Source organism: Gopherus flavomarginatus, chromosome 5, assembly GCF_025201925.1.
Source record: "Gopherus flavomarginatus isolate rGopFla2 chromosome 5, rGopFla2.mat.asm, whole genome shotgun sequence".
Taxonomy (NCBI): Eukaryota; Metazoa; Chordata; order Testudines; family Testudinidae; genus Gopherus; species Gopherus flavomarginatus.
The window spans coordinates 40,768,782-40,790,556 of record NC_066621.1 but is presented as its reverse complement, the minus strand read 5'-3'; the positions used below and the strand labels follow the sequence as shown (position 1 = coordinate 40,790,556).

At 45.7% G+C, this 21,775-nt stretch overlaps 1 protein-coding gene across 1 annotated transcript; it reads left to right on the top strand.

The window, feature by feature from the left end:
* Window positions 1–3,695: 3,695 nt before the first annotated feature.
* Window positions 3,696–4,666, top strand: LOC127051094 (olfactory receptor 1052-like). The gene has a single exon (XM_050952984.1). The coding sequence runs from the start codon at window positions 3,722–3,724 to the stop codon at window positions 4,664–4,666; it is 945 nt and encodes a 314-aa protein (XP_050808941.1). The 5' UTR covers window positions 3,696–3,721.
* Window positions 4,667–21,775: the final 17,109 nt, after the last annotated feature.

Sequence of the window (21,775 nt, the reverse complement as noted above, 5' to 3'; positions counted from 1 at the left end):
TAGTGTTTTCAGTATCCAATTGAGATCAAGAGTTGACGTACTGGGACTCTCATGAGAAAGTGGGTGTTTGCCACCCACGTTTTGCTCATTGCCAGCCCAGTATTATAGATTCCAGATGTTCGCTTTGCACAAAAAAGCTTTGGATGCTTAAACAAAACAGACCTACATTCTCAGAGTCAGAGCCTGGCCTGTCTCTATGGGGGTCATTCACACATAAGGAGAAGCAGGACCCTACAGACTTCACCCTATGTAGGGGACACTGTGGGGAAAGTGTGGGCTGCACAGCTGACACATGGATGGGTGGAAAGTTGGCAGAGCATTGCCTCTTCCCCTATGTTCCAATGAATCATCATAGATGAGGGTAGCTATCGGCTGTGGCACCTGAGTCACAATTCAATCCCTGACCTCCTCCTGGGGTGGTATAGTTAAGTACTGCACCTTACACAGAGCGGGTGATCAAAGCACAAGGTAGCCCTGAACCGTTAGATAATTCCCAGTCTCTTGAGCCATCCAATCTGCACAATCTGAACAACACCGAGAACTGAAAAGTCTCCATATTCCATCCCCAGTGCTTTGAATCATTCGGTCTCAGCGATCAATGGACCCGCTGGGACCAATTACCGACATGCACCACAGCCGCCTCACAGGGCATTATACAAATTACTTCTCCACAAAGATACCTGGCCCCAGCAACATGAAGATAGCTGAAGCTCCTTCGTCTAATAAATCAGCCCCCTGCTCTTCCTCTAGATGGGACTTTCTTGGAGCCATCACATTAATTATTCATCCTCACGCAGGTAGGTTTGCTTTGTCTGAGTGTAGCACTAGCGGGGAAAGAAAAGTAAAAACCTATTGCGAGCAGCAAGTAAAATCTAATGATCCACTGGAAAATCAGGCTGAAGGTATAATTTTGACCTAAAATTTCCTAACTGATCAGAGAGCTACTTATGTAGGAAATGACCCCTTCAGCTGAAGCTGCTACATCCAGGATCTAAGGAGCAGCACACAGCAGGTGAATCGTTGTGTTGCTAGGCCATACCTTGGGCTTGGGCTGTGTCTGGGGAGAGGGATGGTGCTGCAGATAACAGCAAAACACTTTTGATTCATTTCATGTGCTGTCGTTATTAATTGTCCTCCCAAACTCTGAGTCCTTTCTCCTCCCGCCCCCTTGTAAGAGGCCACCTTGTGGGATCCCAATGGGTAGTGTATAAATCCCAGTTCACCTTTTGAGCTTTACTGGTTCTGCAACTGCCCGGCATTGGGTAGAGATTAATAATTCCTATGAGATTTCCAGAAGGATGCACCAGAATTGACCACAGGGATCATTCACAGCAAAGCAACAGTGTTAGCCCCGGCAACACCATACTGGGAGTGTAAAGGTCACAGAAATAATCTTCCAAAAGAGTTATTCTGAAGTTACTAGACTTGGCCAAGAGGGAAATGTGACCCAAGGATCTCTTGATACCAAGTAGCAGAGGGCACATAGATATACAAGGAAACCCCTGAGTCTGATATCAACACACTAGTCCATCAAATTGTGTCATGTAAGGTCTCTAATGAAAGCCTGGGCCCCACTGGTCATCATAATCATTCAGTTTTATGTATGTATGTAAAATATGTGAAGACTTATGTTTATATACAAAAAAAATAGGATCTCTAGGTTTGTGAGTTAACACAGGTCACCAAACAATAAACCACATATTCCTGGCAGTCAGAGGGGAAGAGATGCTTATCTCACTGTAACTGGTCACATGCAAATTAATTACTGTATGGACACCATTTGCAACCTGAGCAAAATGCTAATCAATAAATGATAGAAGCTGCAGGGAAAAGAACACTGGTAATCTGTGTAAGGGTAAGAATCTATCTTTGAAACTACTTCTGGGATGCAGATTAACCCCCAGTTATTCCTTCAACCTGTGAAAACAAGCTGCTAGCGGGATTGATTTTGAGAAGGGATCTCCGCCAGACTGCTTGAAAATGCTGGGGAAGACCTGAGGAAAGCTATCTTGTGGGTAAACCATGATTTTTAGTGACTAAAAAAGTTATGGATTCAAGCTCTGATGCCTGTCTTTTGATGTTGTTGTGCCTTGTTAGTTAAGTTTAGGCTCTAGGAAGCATGTTATGATTTTGTTTTATAAGTAACTGTTTCCAATTATCTTACTTTCTATCACTTGAATCTCTGTTCTTTGATAAATCAACTTATTCTTGTTTTCTGTATATCTAAGTGCTGTGTGTTAAGTAGTGTGGTGATCCTAAGGTGTGTCTTGCAAGCTGCTGTGTACAATTTCTTTGGGAGTAGCGAGGCTGAGAGCTCTGGGTGTGTTCAGTGGAACAGGGGCTGAGTACACCAGAGGGACACTCAGAAGATTTGGGGGAGTTGGTGTCTGCCTATGGGTAACCTGCACAGAGAAAGTGAGGCCTGCAGAGGCCTAGAAGGCTGCGCTTGTCTTGCCACTGGCTGGTGAATTCAGGTCTAGAGCCAACGCAGACAAGACTTCCTCATGCTAAGGGTAGGTGGTGCTGAGGCGCCTCAGCTCTTGATATTCCTGTAAAGTATCACAGGAGAATTTAGCATTTAAAATAAGTTGGTCTTTAATCCCTTTTGTGATTAAAATACCCGAGTCGATTCTAATCCCCTGCTTACTCTGGGGTCAGATGCTCTGACCCTAGCAAGACAAGTTAACAATCTTGCCCAAATCTAGTCATCCTTACCTGGTGATCAGGAAAACTGTGTATCTTTCCCATTGTTCTGAATAATTTATTCACCCAAAAATGCAGGTTTGCATCACCCAAAGCTTCTGGCAGACTTGTGTCAAATTCAGCGAATGGTTTCAGGGAGGAAAAAAAATAAAAAAAGGTGAAATATTTCATTCTGACATTTTTGAAACAATGTGTTTCAAGGTTTTGTTTAGAAATGATATTTTATTTTAAAAAGTGTGTTAGATTTAACTTTAAAAGAACAAACATAAGAACATGAGAATGGCCGTACCGGGTCAGACCAAATGTCCATCCATCCCAGTATTCTGTCTGCTGACAGTGGTCAATGCCAGGTGACCCAGAGGAAGTAAACCTAACAGGTAATGATCAAGTGATCTCTCTCCTGCCATCCATCTACACCCTCTGACAAACAGAGGCTAGGGACACCATTCCTTACCCATCCTGGCTAATAGCCATTTATGGACTTAACCTCCATGAATTTATCTAGTTCTCTTTTTAACCCTGTTATAGTCCTAGCCTTCACAACCTCCTCAGGCAAGGAGTTCCACAGGGAGCAGAGGGTAAAAATCTGACATGTAAATGATTTTTTGGGGGGAGGAGGGAACAAGTTGCTGTTATTTTAGGATTTTTCAGGTCAATCACCAAATCAAAGCAAAATAAAAATCACCCAGCTCTAATGTAAACTCCCTTGATTTCTGCTGGGGGCAGGGGAGGGGGAGGTTTTTCAGCTGAGCCAACAGTGAACTTCACCCTCTGGCAATCAAGTCGGCACTATGCTATAGTTTAGTGCTAATAGTTGTTCTTTGCAGATTGTCCACTTTGAAAGAGAAAGAATGAGTTATTCACACATGGGTAAAAGTACTCTTACTTTCAGCAAACAAGGGTCTCAAATGGACTAAAATACTGTCATTGGTCATACGGAATTCCAGGTCCTCACACTATTTTTTATTTATACAGAAATTTCCCTTGTGTATGTCTGCTTCAAAGCCTGTGTGAAGCAATGGCCTGGGGAAATGACACCACCGTGACTGAATTCATCCTTGCAGGATTCACTGACCATCCAGAACTGCAGGTTGCCCTCTTCCTCATATTTCTGGTGATCTATGTTCTCACCTTGCTGGGGAATTTGGGGATGATTGGCCTAATCTGGAGGGACTCCCGATTTCACACCCCCATGTATATCTTGCTCAGCAACTTGTCACTTGTTGACTTTGGCTATTCCTCATCCATCGCCCCTAGGGTGCTGGTGAGCTTCTCAAGGGAGAGTAAGGCTATTTCCTACGCTGGATGTGCTGCACAGCTGTATTTTTTTTTTGTCTTTGGCACAGCTGAGTCTTTACTCCTTGCAGTGATGGCCTATGACCGTTATGTGGCCATCTGTAACCCACTGCTCTACAGGCTCATCATGTCCAAGAGGTCCTGCATCTGGCTCTTGGCTAGCTCATACATGGCTGGGGTTGCAAATGCAACCATGTTTACCAGCTGCACCTTTCAGCTGTCCTTCTGTGGGCCCAATGTAATCGATCATTACTTTTGTGACGTCCTTCCGCTCATGCGGCTCTCCTGCACCAACACTCACAACAATGAAATGTTGCTTTCTATCTTTGCTGGTTCCATACAGCTGACTACCATACTTATCATCCTCTTCTCTTATCTGTATATTACTGCTGCCATAGTCAGGATCCGCTCTTCCGAGGGCAGGCGCAAAGCCTTCTCCACCTGCGCCTCTCACCTGACAACCGTGGCTATATACTATGGCACGACAGTCTTTATCTACTTACGACCCAGTTCCACCTCCTCACGGGAGCAGGACCAGGTGATCTCTGTGATCTACACAGTGGTGATCCCCATGCTGAACCCCCTCATCTACAGCCTGAGGAACAAGGAGGTGAAGGCCACCCTGGGGAGAATGTTAGAGAGAAGAAAGTTCTCTCAGCAGCTTTGATGAATAATTTGATCAGGTTTTGCATTCCCTTCCACTCTATGTAACTTTATCATGAAAATCAAAACTCTAATGTGTTCAAGTTTTAAGAATAATGTTTTAGAGAGGTGGCATGGTCTAACAGATAAGACACTCAGGAGATCTAGTGTGATAGATATTGCAACCCCATGCAGTATCTTTGGGACCATTATATTAAATTCCATTATATGAATGGTTTATGTATTACTGTTTTCTACTCCAGTGGGGATGGTTCCCACAGCTCCTATGGGAACTAAAACCTGAGGGTGAGGGCATTGATTAAGAAAAGTCCCTGCGAGTAAATGCCAGAGAAATTCCAAGGGGAGTGGAGTCTGTCTCATTTAGGGCCAATGAACCTGTAACCCCTCTGTATGGTCCAGCAAGGACACCTGCTTTTAGGTTTCCAGCTCCGCAGCTGTCACCTCTCTTGGGTGGAGATGCACATCTCTCTCCCTCTTGACTGGGGTTTTCTGCGGTTCCACAGTTCCCTACCTACACTGTGAATTCCCCAGCAAGCCAGACTGCCTAAGCCAACCTGCTTTACTTTTCTCCTCAGTGATAGAAAACAGTGTGATTGCTACAGTTATAAGTTACCACACCACTCTTGCTAAGCAAGAAAATTCATTCTCAAGGGGAAAACATTATAAAGAAAATATTAAAAGCAATAAAAGAACCTATATGCATGCAAATAACCTCACCAAAGATCACCCCAGCTCCAACAAGGGCTCTGGATGCTGAACTGTCCTTCAAACCTTGCCATCAAGTGTTTTTTTTCCTATGGTTACAAGCTCACAACACCTTTTGCTCAGAACAAACAAACAGACTGGACCATGTCCTTCCAAAACTTCCCAGGAAGGATTGAGGTAGCCCTTGGAGACAAGCTCCTGTCTGTTTGGAGCACTAGAAATAAGGCTCTGAATCAGTTTTAACTAAGGCTATTTAACTCAATGTCCCTCCTTTGTTCACTGGGCCTTGAAGAATCCAGTTTGAATGAGTATACGTAAGCCTCTCTCCAGGTGGTGGTAGCTCTCTGGAGATGTTACAACTTGAGTGAATTTACCCCTTCAACCTGTTCTTAATTTTTGGAGGGCGACAGTCCTCATGTCCCATGGAATTAAATACAATCCCTAGCACACAATGATACATACATTTAATTCAATAAGTTTTCACATAATTCAGTAAGGTTTGTGCAGGATAATGTGTGAAATTGCCATCATAGGGTCTATGGATAGACAAGATAAGTGAGATTTTTTTATTAGACCAGCTTCTGTTGGTGAGACAAGCTTCCCAGCTCTACAGAGCCCTTCTGGAGACCTGAGAAAGGGCCTATGGGACAGAGGAGGAGGATACTGGAAGCCAGGGTTCCTGGGTTCTTTGCCCAGGTCTGAGACAGTCTAGTGGGTTAGAAAAAACAGGCTTCACACCCATTCTGTGCCTGAAACTCCCTGCTAGGAGTGACAACGTTCTCTCAAAGTTCTCTTCATAGAAGACAGAAACCAGGAATTCTAGTTCCCAGCCAGCTCTGCCCCAGCCAGACCCTACTTACCAGCCAAAATTGGGAACAGAACACAGAAGCCCTAACTCTCAGCCCTTCCCTACAAAAGCCCATAGATAGAGGATGATCTTAAGTTGCCCAACACTCTTCCTTAAGACTGCCTATAAATACAGTCCTATCTTACAAACTCTACCCCTCAATCTAAAGGAAACTACTAATCCCTGAGCATGGTCTTTTATAAAGAGAGGCAGTCAGGCTATTTGTGGGTGGGGCTAGAGGGCCTTAGCTCCGCCTCAGAGGCTCTCCTATATTAAGGGCACTCCAGTAAACACCCACCCTTTAAAGGGAAGGCATTTGCAAGGTAGGGTGTGGGTGTGAGATATTGAGAATTCATCTACTAGGGTTGTGACCCCAGGATCTCACCTAGACATTCCTTTGGGGGAAGGGGGGAGAATACTACATTGGGAGCTGAATGCAGTTAATATGAAAGAGCAGGTTTCTCTTTTCCTGAGTACATAATTAATCTGTGGAACTTCCTGCTTCAGGATATTAACCTCCCCCTCCATCCCCCCCACACACACTTCTGTGGTTCACACATCTTGTTCTTTCAGTGTTTCTGTGTTGATTCACTCTCCCCAGCTGATTTCTCACAGTCATCAAGCACTCTTTCTGTATTGGAGCCAAAATTCAACTCTGTTCCTGCCCCAACCCCACCCTGGGACATGTTCCCTTGGACAGACTGGCTTTTGGACTGCCACTCTTGCTTTTGATAGCCCTAGCAAGAGCTGGCAGGAGGGTGGGGTCAGGATAGGGTGGCCAACCTTGTATTTCAAATATAAGGGACTGTTTTCATAGCACCCCTGCCCCACCCCTTCTCCCAGTATTATCATCAGTTTTAGTTTAATAATAAGCAGGACTCACTACCTTCACCAGGGGGTATTTCTTGTTACTTATTGCAATGCTCAGCAACACCTGATCTTGTAAGGAGATGAAAAAATAGGGAATATCCCTTGAATAAAAGATTGCAGGCAACCCTATGTGAGGAGGGCATGTTAGAGTGAGGGTTCTACAGGCAGGAGGTTCTGGCTTCTGACAAGGGGATATTGGGAATAGGGTATGGGAAACCTTCCCCTTCTGGGGAATGCTGGTTCCAATCTGACCCTTGGCCAGAGGCTAGCTGTCCAGGGGCAGGGATGGGAGGAGGTCTGGGAATGGCATACAGAATCTTTCCCCTCTAGGTCCCTGATTCTGTTACATTGTATTTAATGAGTTGGTGGGTTCTCAGCCCAGTGTGTAGGACAAATGTGTCCACCTCCCAAAATTCACCACAGTTGGTACCAACTGACCCCCTTGCTCACAAACCTCAGACAGGAGGCTGGGGGCTGACCAGGCCACAGAGACTGAGCCCAGCTCTAGGGGTTACAGAGAGGCCTTCCAACTACTCCTTTTCCTGGCCACCAGAATCAGCAGGGCTGGGTAAGGAAACCTATGTGGTTTTAATGGCCTGGACAGCATCTGACAGCAGCCCTGCTGAGGCTGTCAGAGTAGCTGTGCTCATTTGGTGGTGTTAATAGACACGTGATGGGCTCTGGAGGAAGGAGAGTCCACCAGGACTGCTGAGATGCTGCGGGTGTTGCTATTAATACAACTCCTCATAGATTAACTAGTTGTCTTGCCATAAATGTTTAGGGCCTGAGATTTGAAATCTCTGCTAGGAAATGGAAGGAGGTTAAGCTTCAGACAGGACACCTGGGCTCTATTCCCAGCTGTGGGAGGAGAGTGGGGTCATCTGGGTTAGGAGCTGTGGTGGGGCAGGGCTGGGAACCAGGACTTCTGGGTTCTATTTCTGGCTCTGGGAGTAGGGTGGGGAGAGAAGAGAGTCAGGACACCTGGTTTCTATCTGCAGCTTGGGAAGGGAAGTTTTTTGGGTTAGACCAGGAGAGTTGGAAGCCAGGACTCCTGGGACCTACTCCTAGTTCTGGGAGGAGAGTGGGGTCTAGTGGTTAGAGAAGGGCAGAGAGGTAACCTGGTTGTCAGGACTCCTGGGTTCCATTCCCAGCTCAATGGGAAGAGTCTAGAGGTGTTTGCATTTCCACCCTGCTGAGCTAGTCTTACAGGGTGAGGAAGGTGTGCAGTTACAGCATGAGGCTGATTGTTGTGCAGACCCTGTGCAGAGCTTTTTCGTGGTGCTTCCCTTGCTGCAGAGAGAAGGAGAATGAGCTCAGAGTGTCTCGGAGCTTGGTGATGGGGCCTGACTTTGGGAGCAGGGACTAGATCACGCAAGGACATTATTTCCTCTGGTGATCAGGCTCTGAGCCCTGCTCGGTCCTGGGATCCCTAAGGGAGGGTCCAGCAAGCAAAGCTTTGTGACAGGATGAGCAGGAACTGAGTGATTCACCCATCCCAGCCTGGGCTCCACAGGCTGGGGGCCCTAAGCCATTTTGCTGTGTGCAACATGTAGGTTTGGGATGGGAGGGGTGGGGATTCTAGGGCAGGGCACAAAGAGTTAACATCCCCCCCCCAAATTGGGAGCATGTTTAATCCTTGAACAGCTGGGAGGGTGCTCTTGAGCTGTAAGGGGTGACGCTTCGGGTGCTGAAGAGTAAGGTGCCATGCAGGGGTTTGGGGAAAGCCACATTACATACAGAAGTGGGTTCAGGTTCTGGGATATAGGGCCTTTGCTGCGTTATGGGGTATGGGGGCCTCTGATCCAGGGGGGCACGGGCTGGCTCAGAGGGATGGGGAATGGGACACAGGCCTTTCCCTTCCAAGGGGTCTTGGCTCTGATCCAGTCCGAGGGCAAGGAGACTGACTGGCTGGCTGAGGGGAGCGAGAAATGGGGGTGGATCCACAAGCATCTGGAGAACCATCAACAGGCCCTACTGTCCTCTGGGGTCCTATGTCTTGGGGAGAGCCAACTGCTGCAGGCAGCCCCTTTACTCAACACTATCCCCACATTTTCCACAGGCTGGGTTTGTCCTGGAAGTTATCTCACTGCTGAGGGTGACCTGGATTGCAAGGGAGGGTCTTCTGCAACAATGCAGCTTCTGCCCTGCTAATTTTAAAGAATGTTTGCAATGTCTCTGAAACCCATTCAGATTTTAATGATACACAGTGGACCCACTTAACCACACTTCCGAACTTTCTTGCCAAGTTATGCAATCTCAATTTGGCAGGCACAGACTTTCTAATCATGCCCACCGGGAGCTTATTGACACGGTCAGAAGCTAATACCGTTTCTGGAGACATGAGTCAATTACACTAAACTGATCATCTCAGGTCCTGAGATGGAGATACCTGGAGATGTAACTTCCCTGGATTTTGCAATTTTGTTTTGTGGCCAGAGCCAGGGTGAATATTTTGAACTAGAGTGCATAATCACCAAAATGCATTGCCTTGTTCCTCATAGGGGAATTAAACAAATTACCAGCAGAGAATTCCCTAAGAGGGAACATATGGAGACAGAAACTAATTATTTGATTTGTAACTGCAAAACTGCACAGAAGATACATTTGAAATTCAAAACTGTTGTTGCAGTGACTATATTAATATTAGTCAAATATTACTATTAATTCTACTAATGTCAGACCTACATATCCACCTCTCTCTCTATAGCCCACATACCCTCTGCCCAGACCTTGTAGATCAGGATGGACACATCTTGATTGGATGCACCTTAATACCATGGGAAAACAGTGAAAGAATATGGACAGAATAAACATGTTTTAAACTGAAACTGCTATCACAGCCACAGGTTACAAAACTGGCCCTCCCATAGGATAGAATAATTCCCTTCGCTGCAGGAATGATTGGAATACTCCGACTTGTGGCATGCAGGACAAGAGACTATCTGATAATCATAACCCTTTCTGGCCTTAAAATCTATGGACCTGTGTACCAATTTAATTTCCTGTTTAAAAATAAAGCAAAGAGAAACCTCTGTGTTTGGAACTATTTCAGTGAATTTAGAGAGGAATTAAAAAAATTAAAACCAGTTGCTAAAGACAGAAAAGAACATTTTGAAAATCCACCCACTCCCCAAATAGACAGTGCACTTCATTTCTCATCTGTAGCAACCCTCCTGGCATTTCTATTTCTATTCCTGGATCCCCTGGCATTCCAGTCCTGTCCAGCTCATCTCTAATCTGCGGGAGTCCCACACATGCCCCCAGCTCTGCATCAAATCCTAATGTGCATCACCCTGGTTTCCATTACACTAAATATGTAGGATATGTGCGCGCGTGCACACACACACACAAAACCTCCACCAACACACTTTAGTGGAGATGGTAGACAGCCTAGAATTTGGGGTGCCTATGGCAGGGCAGGGAGGTGCTCTGTAGTGGAGGCAAAGACAAAATTGGAGGCTGGGGACTGGCTAGAGCAACATTTAGGGTGCTAGCCTGTTAGATGAGGTGAGTTCATGCCCCCGCCCCCTGTCATACCCTTAGAGTGTCAAACATATTGTAGGTTATGTCTACACTACCCGCCGCATCAGCAGGTAGTGCTCAATCGATCAGGAGTCAATTTATCGTGTCTAGTCTAGATGCAATAAATCAATCCCCAGCTACTCTCCCATTGACTCCAGAACTCCAGCGCCACGAGAGAAGCAAGTGGAGTTGCTGGGAGAGCAGCGGCAGTCGACTCTGTGCCGTGAAGACGCCGAGGTAAGTCGACCTAAGATACACTGACATATTCCCATAGCTGAAATTGCATATCTTAGGTCGATTCCCACCCACCCCCCATTGTAGACCAGGACTAAGAAGTTGTTGACTGATACGTGCAGCCAGCAGCAGAGGGCACCAGAGAGCTACTTCTGCCTGCAGCACCAACTACAGATTGCAAGGTGCTGCGACATGGTGATAATTGGAGCCACATGAGGAACTTAGATAGCTAGACCTGACCCGTAACAACCCCGCTAATTCTTTGCCTGGATCCCCTGGAATTGCAGTCACAGCCTGTCCACACAGCTCTGCTGATGCCCCTCAGTCCTGTTGTGCTACAACCCCCTGCCCCGATGTTTCAGTCTTTGCCCCCCACAGCTCTGCTAAAGTCTTTTCCATAAAATATTCCGTACATAAACACACTGAATTCCTTTCGGCTGATAAAGCCTGAAGTGCAATGTAATGGAACAACATGGGCAGAATTGCTTATACACTGGGAGCTTTGTGTACTGAAGGGGGGCTGGTTTTTCTTGCAATCTCCATCCTAAAGGAAGTCCAAGGTCCCCAGGCCATTTCCTTCCCAGAGGCACCTTAGTCTGCGCAATGGTTCCAAGCTCACTGTGGACCAATACAGAATGAGGAAGCACTGCCGTGGACTGGGTGTGCTGAAGTTCTTTGCTACCACACTGTCCTTGTGCATCTGAGAGGCATCACACAGATTGCACTAGCTATGAGGGAATGTGGAGCAGAGTGTGTCCGGGAACACGAGTGTGAGTGTGTGTTATGGCGTTGGGCCCTAGAGATAGTGTAATGAACCTGCTGGCTCATGGTCAGATCCCACCACCCACCCCACCCCAGAATTAGCTGGAGGAAAAGGATTGGGCCACAGCTCCTTCTGGGAGGGGATCTAGTTCATGTATGACCACCAGAGAGTGCTGTCTTACTCACGTTCCGCATTGTGACAGTAGAGGGATCCGTGTGAACAGGTAAGGCAGTGACACCCAGAGGGCAGAAGAGGATCAGGGTCAGCCAGCGAGCTGCTGAGAGTGGGCAGTGGTCGGCTAGAGGCAGCAGTCTGGTAGCTGGTTGTGGGAGAGGAGGACAAGTAGTAGGCAGCCTGAGAGCAGGGCCAGAGGCCGGGGATGAGAAGTTGTAAGCTGAGCATTAAAGCACCTGAGGCTCTCAGAAAGCGAAGTGTTTAATGGGCACCCACCAAGGGTTGGAGAACCCACCAAAAGCCTAGGGCTTGGAGGGCCCACCGTGCTGATCTCTGTGTTCATGGTACACGGAGCTAACTAGAAGGGACTGGTAAACTCACAGCAACACCTTCCACTGGGCACAGTAGATTTGATAGAAGCAAAGGAAGAGCTGAATTATTCCTTGCATCGGGTGGGCCCCGATTGTGCCTGTTCGGGACAGCCAGCCTAGATCCTTACAGGTATTTAGGTGCCTAATTCACATTGAGATCAATGGGGCCTGGATATAAAATCAATAGACCTATTAGCGTCAGTGGGACTTACAGCAGGCCCATAGGGAACAGCACCTCCTCCTGTCCAGGTCCAGTCATCTCTGCTGCCTTTTAAGAGGGAGGGGGAACATGACCCTATCTCCCCTCTGCTTCCTCCCTGTCCCCCCTCCCTCCTTGGGGGATTAGCAGGGAGCGATGCTTGAACTCAGAAAGAGAATGTAGTTGTGCCAGCTTTCCATGCAGGGGCTCTATTGTGGAAACTTTCCTTGCACTGTATCCTTAACCCTGCACATTCAAGCAAGGAAAATGTGACCATTTGCAGGCAACTGCTCCCCTAGAAACTTAGCTGTGCACAAATCCCCAGGCGTAGAAAACACGTCCTGCATCAAAACTATGTGTTATAATTGCTTATAGGACCCAAGACCCTCAGCACCAAAGCATAGGCCCATACCCCTTGAGTGCACAGTAACTCCGTTTGCTGGTCTCTGTAGTAGATTTTTATCTTCTCTATGGACCAGCCACTAGACAGGGGCAGGGTGCATTTGGCTAGTATGTTACATGCACTCAGAAAGTTTTCCCTGGGCAAAATGCTCCCATAGAACTTTAAATTTGCTTGTTTGTTTATGGCCAATGTACATTAGCCGGAGACCTGGTCAATTAACTTGAACAGAGCATTTATTGTTTACACCTGGTCCACTGGCATCAATAGACTTATGCTGACTCAGAGCAGCCAGGGCTCTAGTTTTCACAGGGCTAAGTGGGGAAAAACAGTGATGTTTAAAGAATTATAATGTGAGTTTGATTCCCATTAGCACTTGCTACCTTTATGGGTTTGGGTCTGATGTGGGGGACAGAGGCTAGAAGAGTGAAGCTGCTCACTAGAGTCAAGCTTTTCAAAAGTGAATAGTGGTTTTGGGTACCAAGCTTGAAGCACCTCACAAGGACTGGACTTTCAGAGAGCGCTGAGCACCCAGCTGTGATGTGTCAGATCACAGAAACCACCTTGGGAGCTGCCACCTAATGTGCCGAGACTACTTCTGCCCCTGCTTTCCTGCCCTGGCTGCTTGGGACGTCAGAGCCCTGCCTGGTTTGAGCCAGACCCGCTAGCCTGCAGCAAACTCAGACCCAGGTCTGAACCACGTCCCCTACAGCTGTGGGCATCTGGAAGCAGCTTAAGAAATGTTCTTGTCTTAAACACTCAGATGCCCAACTCCCAATGGGGTACAAACCCTGAATAAATCCATTTTACCCTGCATAAAGCTTATGCAGGATAAACTCATAGTTTGTTTGCCCTCTATAACACTGATAGAGAGATACACACACCTGTTTCCCCCCCCCCAGTACTAATACATACTCTGGTTTAATTAATAAGTAAAAAGTGATTTTATTAAGTACATACATTGGACTTGAGTGGTTCCAAGTACTAACAGACAGAACAAAGTGAATTACCAAGTAAAATAAAATAAAACACACAAATCTATCTCTAATACAGTAATGAAACTGAACACAGATAAAAACCTCACTCTTATTGGTGTTCCATTAAGCTTCCTTTTACAAACCAGTCTCCCTCTAGTCTGGGTCCAGCAATCACTCACACCCCCTGTAGTTACTGTCCTCTGTTCCAGTTTCTTTCAGGTATCTTCTTGGGGGTGGAGAAGCTCTCTCTTGAAGCAGCTGAAGACAAAATGGAGGGGTCTCCCAGGGATTTTTATAGACTTTCTCCTCTGGGTGTACACCCCTTCCACTCCCTGTGTTACAAAATGGAGTTTGGAGTCACATGGGCAAGTCACATGTCCATGCATGATTGAGTTCGTTACCAGCCAAGCCATATTCCTGGAGAAGCTCAGATGTGGATTGGCATCCCCAAGCTCTATTGTCTGTAAAGTGCTTCTTGACTGGGCACTGAACTTGCACATTTCTTTCTCCAGAAGCTGACTAAATGCTCTACTAGGCTACTTAAAATCAAGCAAGTACACAGCCAATATTCATTACGCCAGCTACCCAAATGACACATGCATACAAGTAGGAGGAATAGATTCAGTAGCTCATAACATTTGCAGAGATATGTTACGTGGCCTATGTAGCAAAAACATATTCCAGTTATGTCATATATACATTCATAAGCATAATTCCATAAAGCCTTATGGGGGTGCACTCTCACACCCTCCTTCGGAACTTACTGCCAGAGACTTGGACACTCTCCACAGCGGAGGCAGTACATGTAAAATCTGTTTGTCTCTCATCACACCCTCTTTCAGTACCTTTAAACCATACGATGTCATTCATAAGCATTCTAGAAAGTTCTGGGGTTCCTAATCCCCGGGTGCCTGAAAACAGGTTGGGGTGTAGTATTGCTAACAGAATGCAGACAGCAATATCTGTTAAGTTGTAGGTTTCTTGGCATTTAGCCACCAATGCTGTGAGGCAGTGTGCCTCAGTTTCCCTACCTGCACAGCAGCATTGGCCTGTTATGGTTTTGCTGCTGTGCCAAGGTTCCAGTCTGTTTAGAGGTGTAGGGCTGGAAGGTAACATGCTTGTGGGACTGTTTTTGTCACCATCCTCAGCATGTATAACAGTTTTTTCCACAAATCAAGTATGCCCCCCGTCTTTAAAGGGTTTACCACCAGTTTTAATGCCTTTGTTCTAACCCATAGAGGGATTAGCAAAAGACACAAGGTTGACAGCAAATCTACGGTGGACAGGCTTTGTTCACACAATTTAGATTGTCTAATATCTACTCCTTTTTTCCTATTTCTTTGTGCCCCCTGGTAGGCGCTCTGCTACAGATTCTTCTGCCACTTTGGAGGCATGTGTTTGGGGCTTTGGCAAGGACAGGGTGCACTGCAACCATGCCTGCCCTCGACCCCTCCCTCAAGAATTTCTTTGGGCTGGACCTCACTCTCTTGTGAAGCTTCACTCAGATATTTTTTCCCCTCCTGCCTTGAAGAGACAGTTTTATCTCTTACAAGTGTAGCAAGAACAACATATTTCAATGGGGTGTTTTGGATTGGTACAATCCCTTTGGACACCCCACTTTCTGTTCCCAACAGGTCAGCTGGATGGGCTCCCCACTCCAGGAGATCTGACTCCCAGTTTTCCGTTCTAACCTGATTCACAGGAGAGGGGTCTGGTATTTTAAATGTAGATTTTTCACCCTCCTCCTGGGATAGATTCTCCCTCCAAAAGGTGGGTGGACTCTCCGCTCCCCACCTCACCTTCTGTCTGGGCTCCCCTCTCTGGGCTCCCCTCTGGGTTAGACACTCCTGTGTCCCCCAAAAAGGAAGGTGACCCTGGTCTGACTGTAGGCTCACAGCTACCAGCTACGACAGACCCTTCACTGGCCAGCAAAATTTTCCCCTTTTCACTCAGGTTGGGCTTGCTTCCAGCCACAGAGTCCTTGGAGTTTGTTCCCACCGCAGCAGTTACCAGGACCCCACTTCCATCTTTGGGGTACATGTTTCTGTGCACCCCAAGGTAGGGCCTGTCCCCTGCCAACCTGCATCTTCCTGGCAGTCAGCAGCTGGGACTGCCTCCCTGTTACAAGTTGAAGCATTCTCCTCTCCCAAGCAGATGACCACAGGACAGGAGCTGGCTTTCTCCAGTCCCTCCTGCAGGGACTTGCCTTGAGCCCCTGGGCTACAGGAACTGGTTCCAGCCATTCCTGCCCCCAAAGCTGCATTCTTCACTGCTTCAGAGGCATTTAAGAGTTCTCTCCTATTCCCTCAATAGCCCATGTGACTTCACAGACCCCCACCCCTGGGGCTTTCAGCACAAGATTCCTTCTCTTTGTTAACCAACCCGGGGACAGATTCTACCACATCAAAGAAATCTTTCCCCAGTAGAAATGGTGCAAAATTGTGTGCCACTGTTGCAACAGACTGCTCAGCCTGCAAATCACCAGTTTCTATGTGTACCTTAGGTAAAGGTGCAAGGACTTTGTAACCTCTCACCAGTTCTAATTCTGCCATTTTCCCTGGCAACAAATCCTTCTCATGGATCAGGTCCCTCCTGACCACAGAAATCTCTGCACCTGCGATTGGCGAGCCTAAAACCCATACTATTAATATTAATAATTAATTATTAATAATTAAATTAAAATTGACAAATCAAATGAATATTGTGAGTTTACACCCGAAATCAGGCTACAGTCTGCAACTTGTACAGTTCTAGCTTCTTCTGATCTTCATTCTTACTTATTTCGCTTATTTTTCTGTCACTATTTCCCTTACCCGAAATAAGCAATCAGAAAATAACAAACCAGTAACCACTTTGTCTGTTCTTCACCCGCCACACCCAAAACTCATTTAAAATCACTACTAGTGTCTCAGACCAATCAGCTGTGCACAGATCCTACTCTACTTCGCCACTGTGATGGGTTGGGTCACAGAAAACCTTTTGTGGCTGCCACCCGATGCCCTGAGACTACCTCTGAGACTGTTTTCCCTGCCAGCTTGGGATTTCAGTACTTTGCCTTGTTTGAGCCAGACATGCTAGCCTGCTGCGAACACAGATCCAAGTCTGAACCACATACCGCACAAGCTGCAGGCTTCAGTGAAAACAGCTCAAGAAGTGCTCCTGTCTCCAGCACTCAGATACCCAGCTCTCAATGGGGTCCAAACCCCAAATAAATCTGTTTTACCCTGTATAAAGCTTATATAAGGTAAACTCATAAATTCTTTTCCCTCTATAACACTGATAGAGAGATATGCTCAGCCGTATGCTCCCGCCAGCTATTAATACATGCACTTACTTAATTTATATGTAAAAAGGGGATTAATTAAATACAAAAAGTAGGATTTAAGTGGTTCTAAGTAATAACAGCCAGAATGAAGTAAATTACCAAACATAATAAAAGAGAACATGCAAGTCTAAGCCTAATACAGTAAAAACTAAATGCAGGTAAATCTCACCCTCAGAGATGTTCCAATAAGCATCTTTCACAGATTAGACTTCCTCCTAGTCTGGGTCCAGTGATCACTCACACCCATGTAGCTACTCTCCTTTGTTTCAGTTTCTTTCAGGCATCTCCTTGGGGTGGAGAGGCTATCTTTTGTGCCAGCTGAAGACCAAATGGAGGGTTTCCCCGGGGGCTTATATAGTCTCTCTTCTGTGTGTGGAAATCCCTTCCCCACTCCTCTGCAGAATCTAGCTCCAAGATAGAGGTTTGGAGTCACATGGGAAAGTCACATGTCCATGCATGAATCAGTTCCTTACAGGCCAACGCCACATTCCCAGGAAAGCTCAAATGTGGATTGGTGTCTTTTTCAAAGTTCATGGTTAGCTTAAGTGTTTCTTGATTGGACGGTTACTGAGAACAGCCTTTGCTCAAGAAACTAAACAAATGCTTCACTCAGGCTACTTAAATTCAAACAAGTACACAGCCAATATTCATAACTTCGATTAAAAAAACATACATGCATAAAAATAGGATGAATATATCCAGTAAATCATAACCTTTGCAGAGATATATTACATGGCCTATCTAGCATAAAACATATTGCAGTTATGTCATATTCACACTCATCAGTATATTTCTATAGAGCATTACGGGATGCAATGTCACACTCTGTTTCACGGACTATAAGTTATAGGAAATAAATCAAATTAACAAAAGAATAATCAGGAGGGAGCTGGCATGCTCAGAGACATTTTGAAGAAACTTCTGAAGAGATGCTGCAGAGATCTTCAATGTCAACCACCAGTTTGGGGAATATCCTCCTTTTTTCCGCCTGCCCTGACTATGGAGGTTTCAGTGAGGACTGCCCCAGGAACCTCCGGGTCACAGGAGGCGGAGAAGCCAGGAGGAGGAGTTGTGAGCATGACTCCTAGAGGAAGTATGGGCATAGTGTTTCCTGGGCATTGACCAGTAGGCAAGTGACAGACTTAGGAGTTTCTGAATACAGAGATTTCTGGCTGTTGGTTGTTTCTACTGGTGTTCAGGGAAGCAGGACTTTGCGTACATTCTTTGTAACCCCTCCCCCACAGATTATACCAAAGAATAGAGCTGACTTGGATCTTCAATTTTTCCTCCTAATACAATCAACCCTGCAATGCCTCAGACGTTGGCTCCACTTAGTAGAAGGGGACATCAACATGCCCTGGAGCACTGATAATACCAGCCAAGCCTGCACACCCATGGGGGACAATTTCTGCTACCATAGTTAAGAAGGGAAGGGTCATCACTGGGCCTGCCATGGATCTCCTTGGCGGTAGGTGATGAACACAATGTCCTTGTTCATCTGCCGCCATGGACCAGTGCATGGGCCCATCCCTGTGGTGATCTCACCCTTTCGTGTCAATCGAACACTACTGTCAGTCAACACCACACCTTTGGTGTTACTGGGATAGTTTCTAGGTTGGTGGCTGTGACACTCCAGAGTCCAACCCAGACTAATCAGGAGCCATGCCACACCTGCCTGCAACCTTTAAATGCCTTGCTGAAGTGGCTTCCACCTGGACCACTCACAAACAACCATCTAGCAGGCAAATCACACCCTGAGCGTTTATGTGTAACTGCAGCCTGGCCAGGAATAGTTAGGTTACTCTCATGCTTTCATCACCCATAGTTATACTGCAAGAGGACCTCATCACACTCCTCAGTCTTCGATTTCTCTCCAGAAATGTACGTCTTGTGCTGCCCAGTCCTCTTCTGGACAATACAAGTTACATTGTCCATTATTTCGATAACAGCACAAACATGCATGCAACTTAGCTTCTCAGACTCTTCTATTTAAACGCACTGGATTAGATACTACAATAAAACAAAGTTAAATGACTACACAGATAGATAGATTTTAAGTGAGTGTAAATGAGGAGGCATAGACGTTAGACATGGTTACAAGAAAAATAAAGCTAGAATGCAACTTGTGCCCAAGTTAACAAATGATGTGAAATTCAAAGCAAAAGTTTCCTCACCGCATGCTTTCAGCAGTCTTACTTACCAAACTTCTTAGGTCAGGACCCATCTCCCAGTCCAGTGGCTGCTTCCTTTTCCGTTCAGATGCAGTGAATCAATGGGCAAGCGGGGTGGAGGGATACCTTGGGATGTCAGCCTCTTCTTTTTATAGCCCTATCCCCCCTCGGAGAACCATTTCCACCTGGTTACCAGAAGACAAAAGCTGTATGTAGGAGAATGTCCCCTGATGCTTTTTCCTCACCTTTTTGGGCTTCCTTTGTTTCCCTTCTTGCTTGATGAGTCTGGTTATTGTTTATATACAAAATTAAGCAGAGCACATATTTCTTTGTTTAAGACAGACCAATTTGCCAGCCTCAGTTTGGAACATGTATTAATAGCATGATAGAGTGTCATCTTATAACATCACATACATTATCAAAAAAATTGTACTAATAGTTGTGATGAAAGCATGACTATTTCTAGTTTACTCATAGATTTATTTAGCATCTTACAGCTGAGCTCTGTGTGCAGATAATGTGCATGCAAGAGGGATAGTTTTTTGAACTGCAGAAGTCCATAGCATGCTGTGGTCTCCTCCTGAGCTCCTCTGGTCGTCCTGTGGTCTCCATCGACCACAGTGAGTAAACCTATCTTTGCTACTTTGGGGAATAACCTAGTAAGTGTTGGAGAAAAACATAGTTTTTACTTTTTGGCTGAGTGCAGCAAATTAGATACTTTATTATTTTTAGCAATTGCATGGAGGGAGAGAGCTAAACAGTTTTTGCTTTTTTAGGGAAACAATTACAGCAAGCATTTATACCTTTTGTTACATACAATATTAAGCAACAGCTGCATTTTGTTTATACATAGGTTATTCTGATATTTTATTTTTTACATTTATTTAGAGAGCCAAATTTTTGATCACTATGTTATCCTATGACCTTCCCTTGCAAAGTAGGAAAGATAGGTTCACTCATTTTGATTTATGGAGACTATGTGATGACCAGAGAAGCTCAGGAGGAAAAAGGATACCATGATGATTGGCATGCTATAAATAGCATGTCTTATAGGTTTTACATTCCACCTCTTGGTCCCAGGACAATGAGGTGATTCTGAAACCAGGAATGACTCGGAAGATAACAGCTGCCGCTGCAAACAATTAGTATGTTTCACTTGTTTCTAACTTTCTGTTCCTTTGAATCCAAATTTCTTGCTAAGGCTGGTTGAATGTTTTTCTTCTGAAGTTTTTTTATGGGAAATTGGGTTTTCAATCAACTTTTTTTTCTTAAAATTATTTTTCCCCTGGAAATTATCAGCTTTCCATCAAAATATCAAACTCTCCTCCTCCCCAAGCCATGGCTGTGGGACTCTGGTGAAGTTCCAGGGCAGTTCAGCATGAGGGGATGTAATCCAGCTGGGGAGCCTGGCCAATGGAAGAGATTGGTGGTTGTAGTATCTGAGCCCTCCCCCCCCCCCGGTGATATTTCCGAGTCAAAATAATAAGTTCTTAGAAAAAGAATTTGGTCTCCGCAACAAAAAAAAAATGAAACCCTTTGTGGATCCGTTCTACCCAACTTGCACTGAAAACAACAGGATGAAATATACCCCTAACCTCATACTCTGTAACTCTGGGAGAAATTGCCTCTTTTCAGAACACAGTAAGGAAGAGTAGGTCAAATTAATCCCCAGGGAACCAATTACACCAAGAGTGGCTTTGGCTCACGGAATGCCTTAATTAGGTGATATGGCTCTCTAATCTCAGGCATTCCCAGTTGCTTCAGGAATTATGTCCCACAGATCACACATCTCAGTATAAAATTTCCCAAATGCTCCAAACTGGCAGTTTCTGTCGCTGGAGAAACGCCACCACATCTCTCTCTCTCTCTTTGCAGCAGGTACATGCTATTGTCCTGAATTACAGTCACACAAACACGTGGACACCATGGGGATCAGCAAGTGTTGAATTCAGGACCTCCAGCACTTAAAGCCTCAGCCCCAACTCCTACCCTTAGCTAAAACAGCGACCTTCTTGGATGGAAAAAATAGGTAATTATATAGTCACTGAAGCCAGTGCTTTCCATTGTGTCTCTGGGTTTTCATACTGGCTAAAGTAAATGCAAAAAGCTTAATTAGCACAGTAAGCAACTTTACCCCAACCTGACATGCCAAGCCATAGAGCTCACTTTGCTCAAAGAGGGCAGAAAGATTGACACTCCTTTACTCTCATCCCTTCTTTAGCTAAGGAATAATCTCTTCAGACTGATTCTCTCACAGCACAGTCACAAGACACTGTTTGCTGTTTGGATTAGTGAACAGGAGTGTTTGGGTGGGGGGCATGATTAACCTGTGCGTTATTGTATTTGCACAGTGTGTGCATCTTATTGAACACCTGGAATGACCAGCTGTGAACATCTGGCTCTGTGAACTAAGCCCATCCCTGAATGGATACTGATATGCGTTAAGAAATTGATCTCTGTTTATTTTCACTCACTTCATTACAGAGAAGGGACAGGTTTTGCACACCATCCACCTGCTGACATCTCTGTAGCTGCCTGATCTCTGTTCAGAGAAG

What these genes read in the sequence shown, in the direction of transcription:
- LOC127051094 (XM_050952984.1), top strand. Translation starts at nt 3,722, where the DNA reads ATGGCCTGGGGAAATGACACCACCGTGACTGAATTCATCCTTGCAGGA.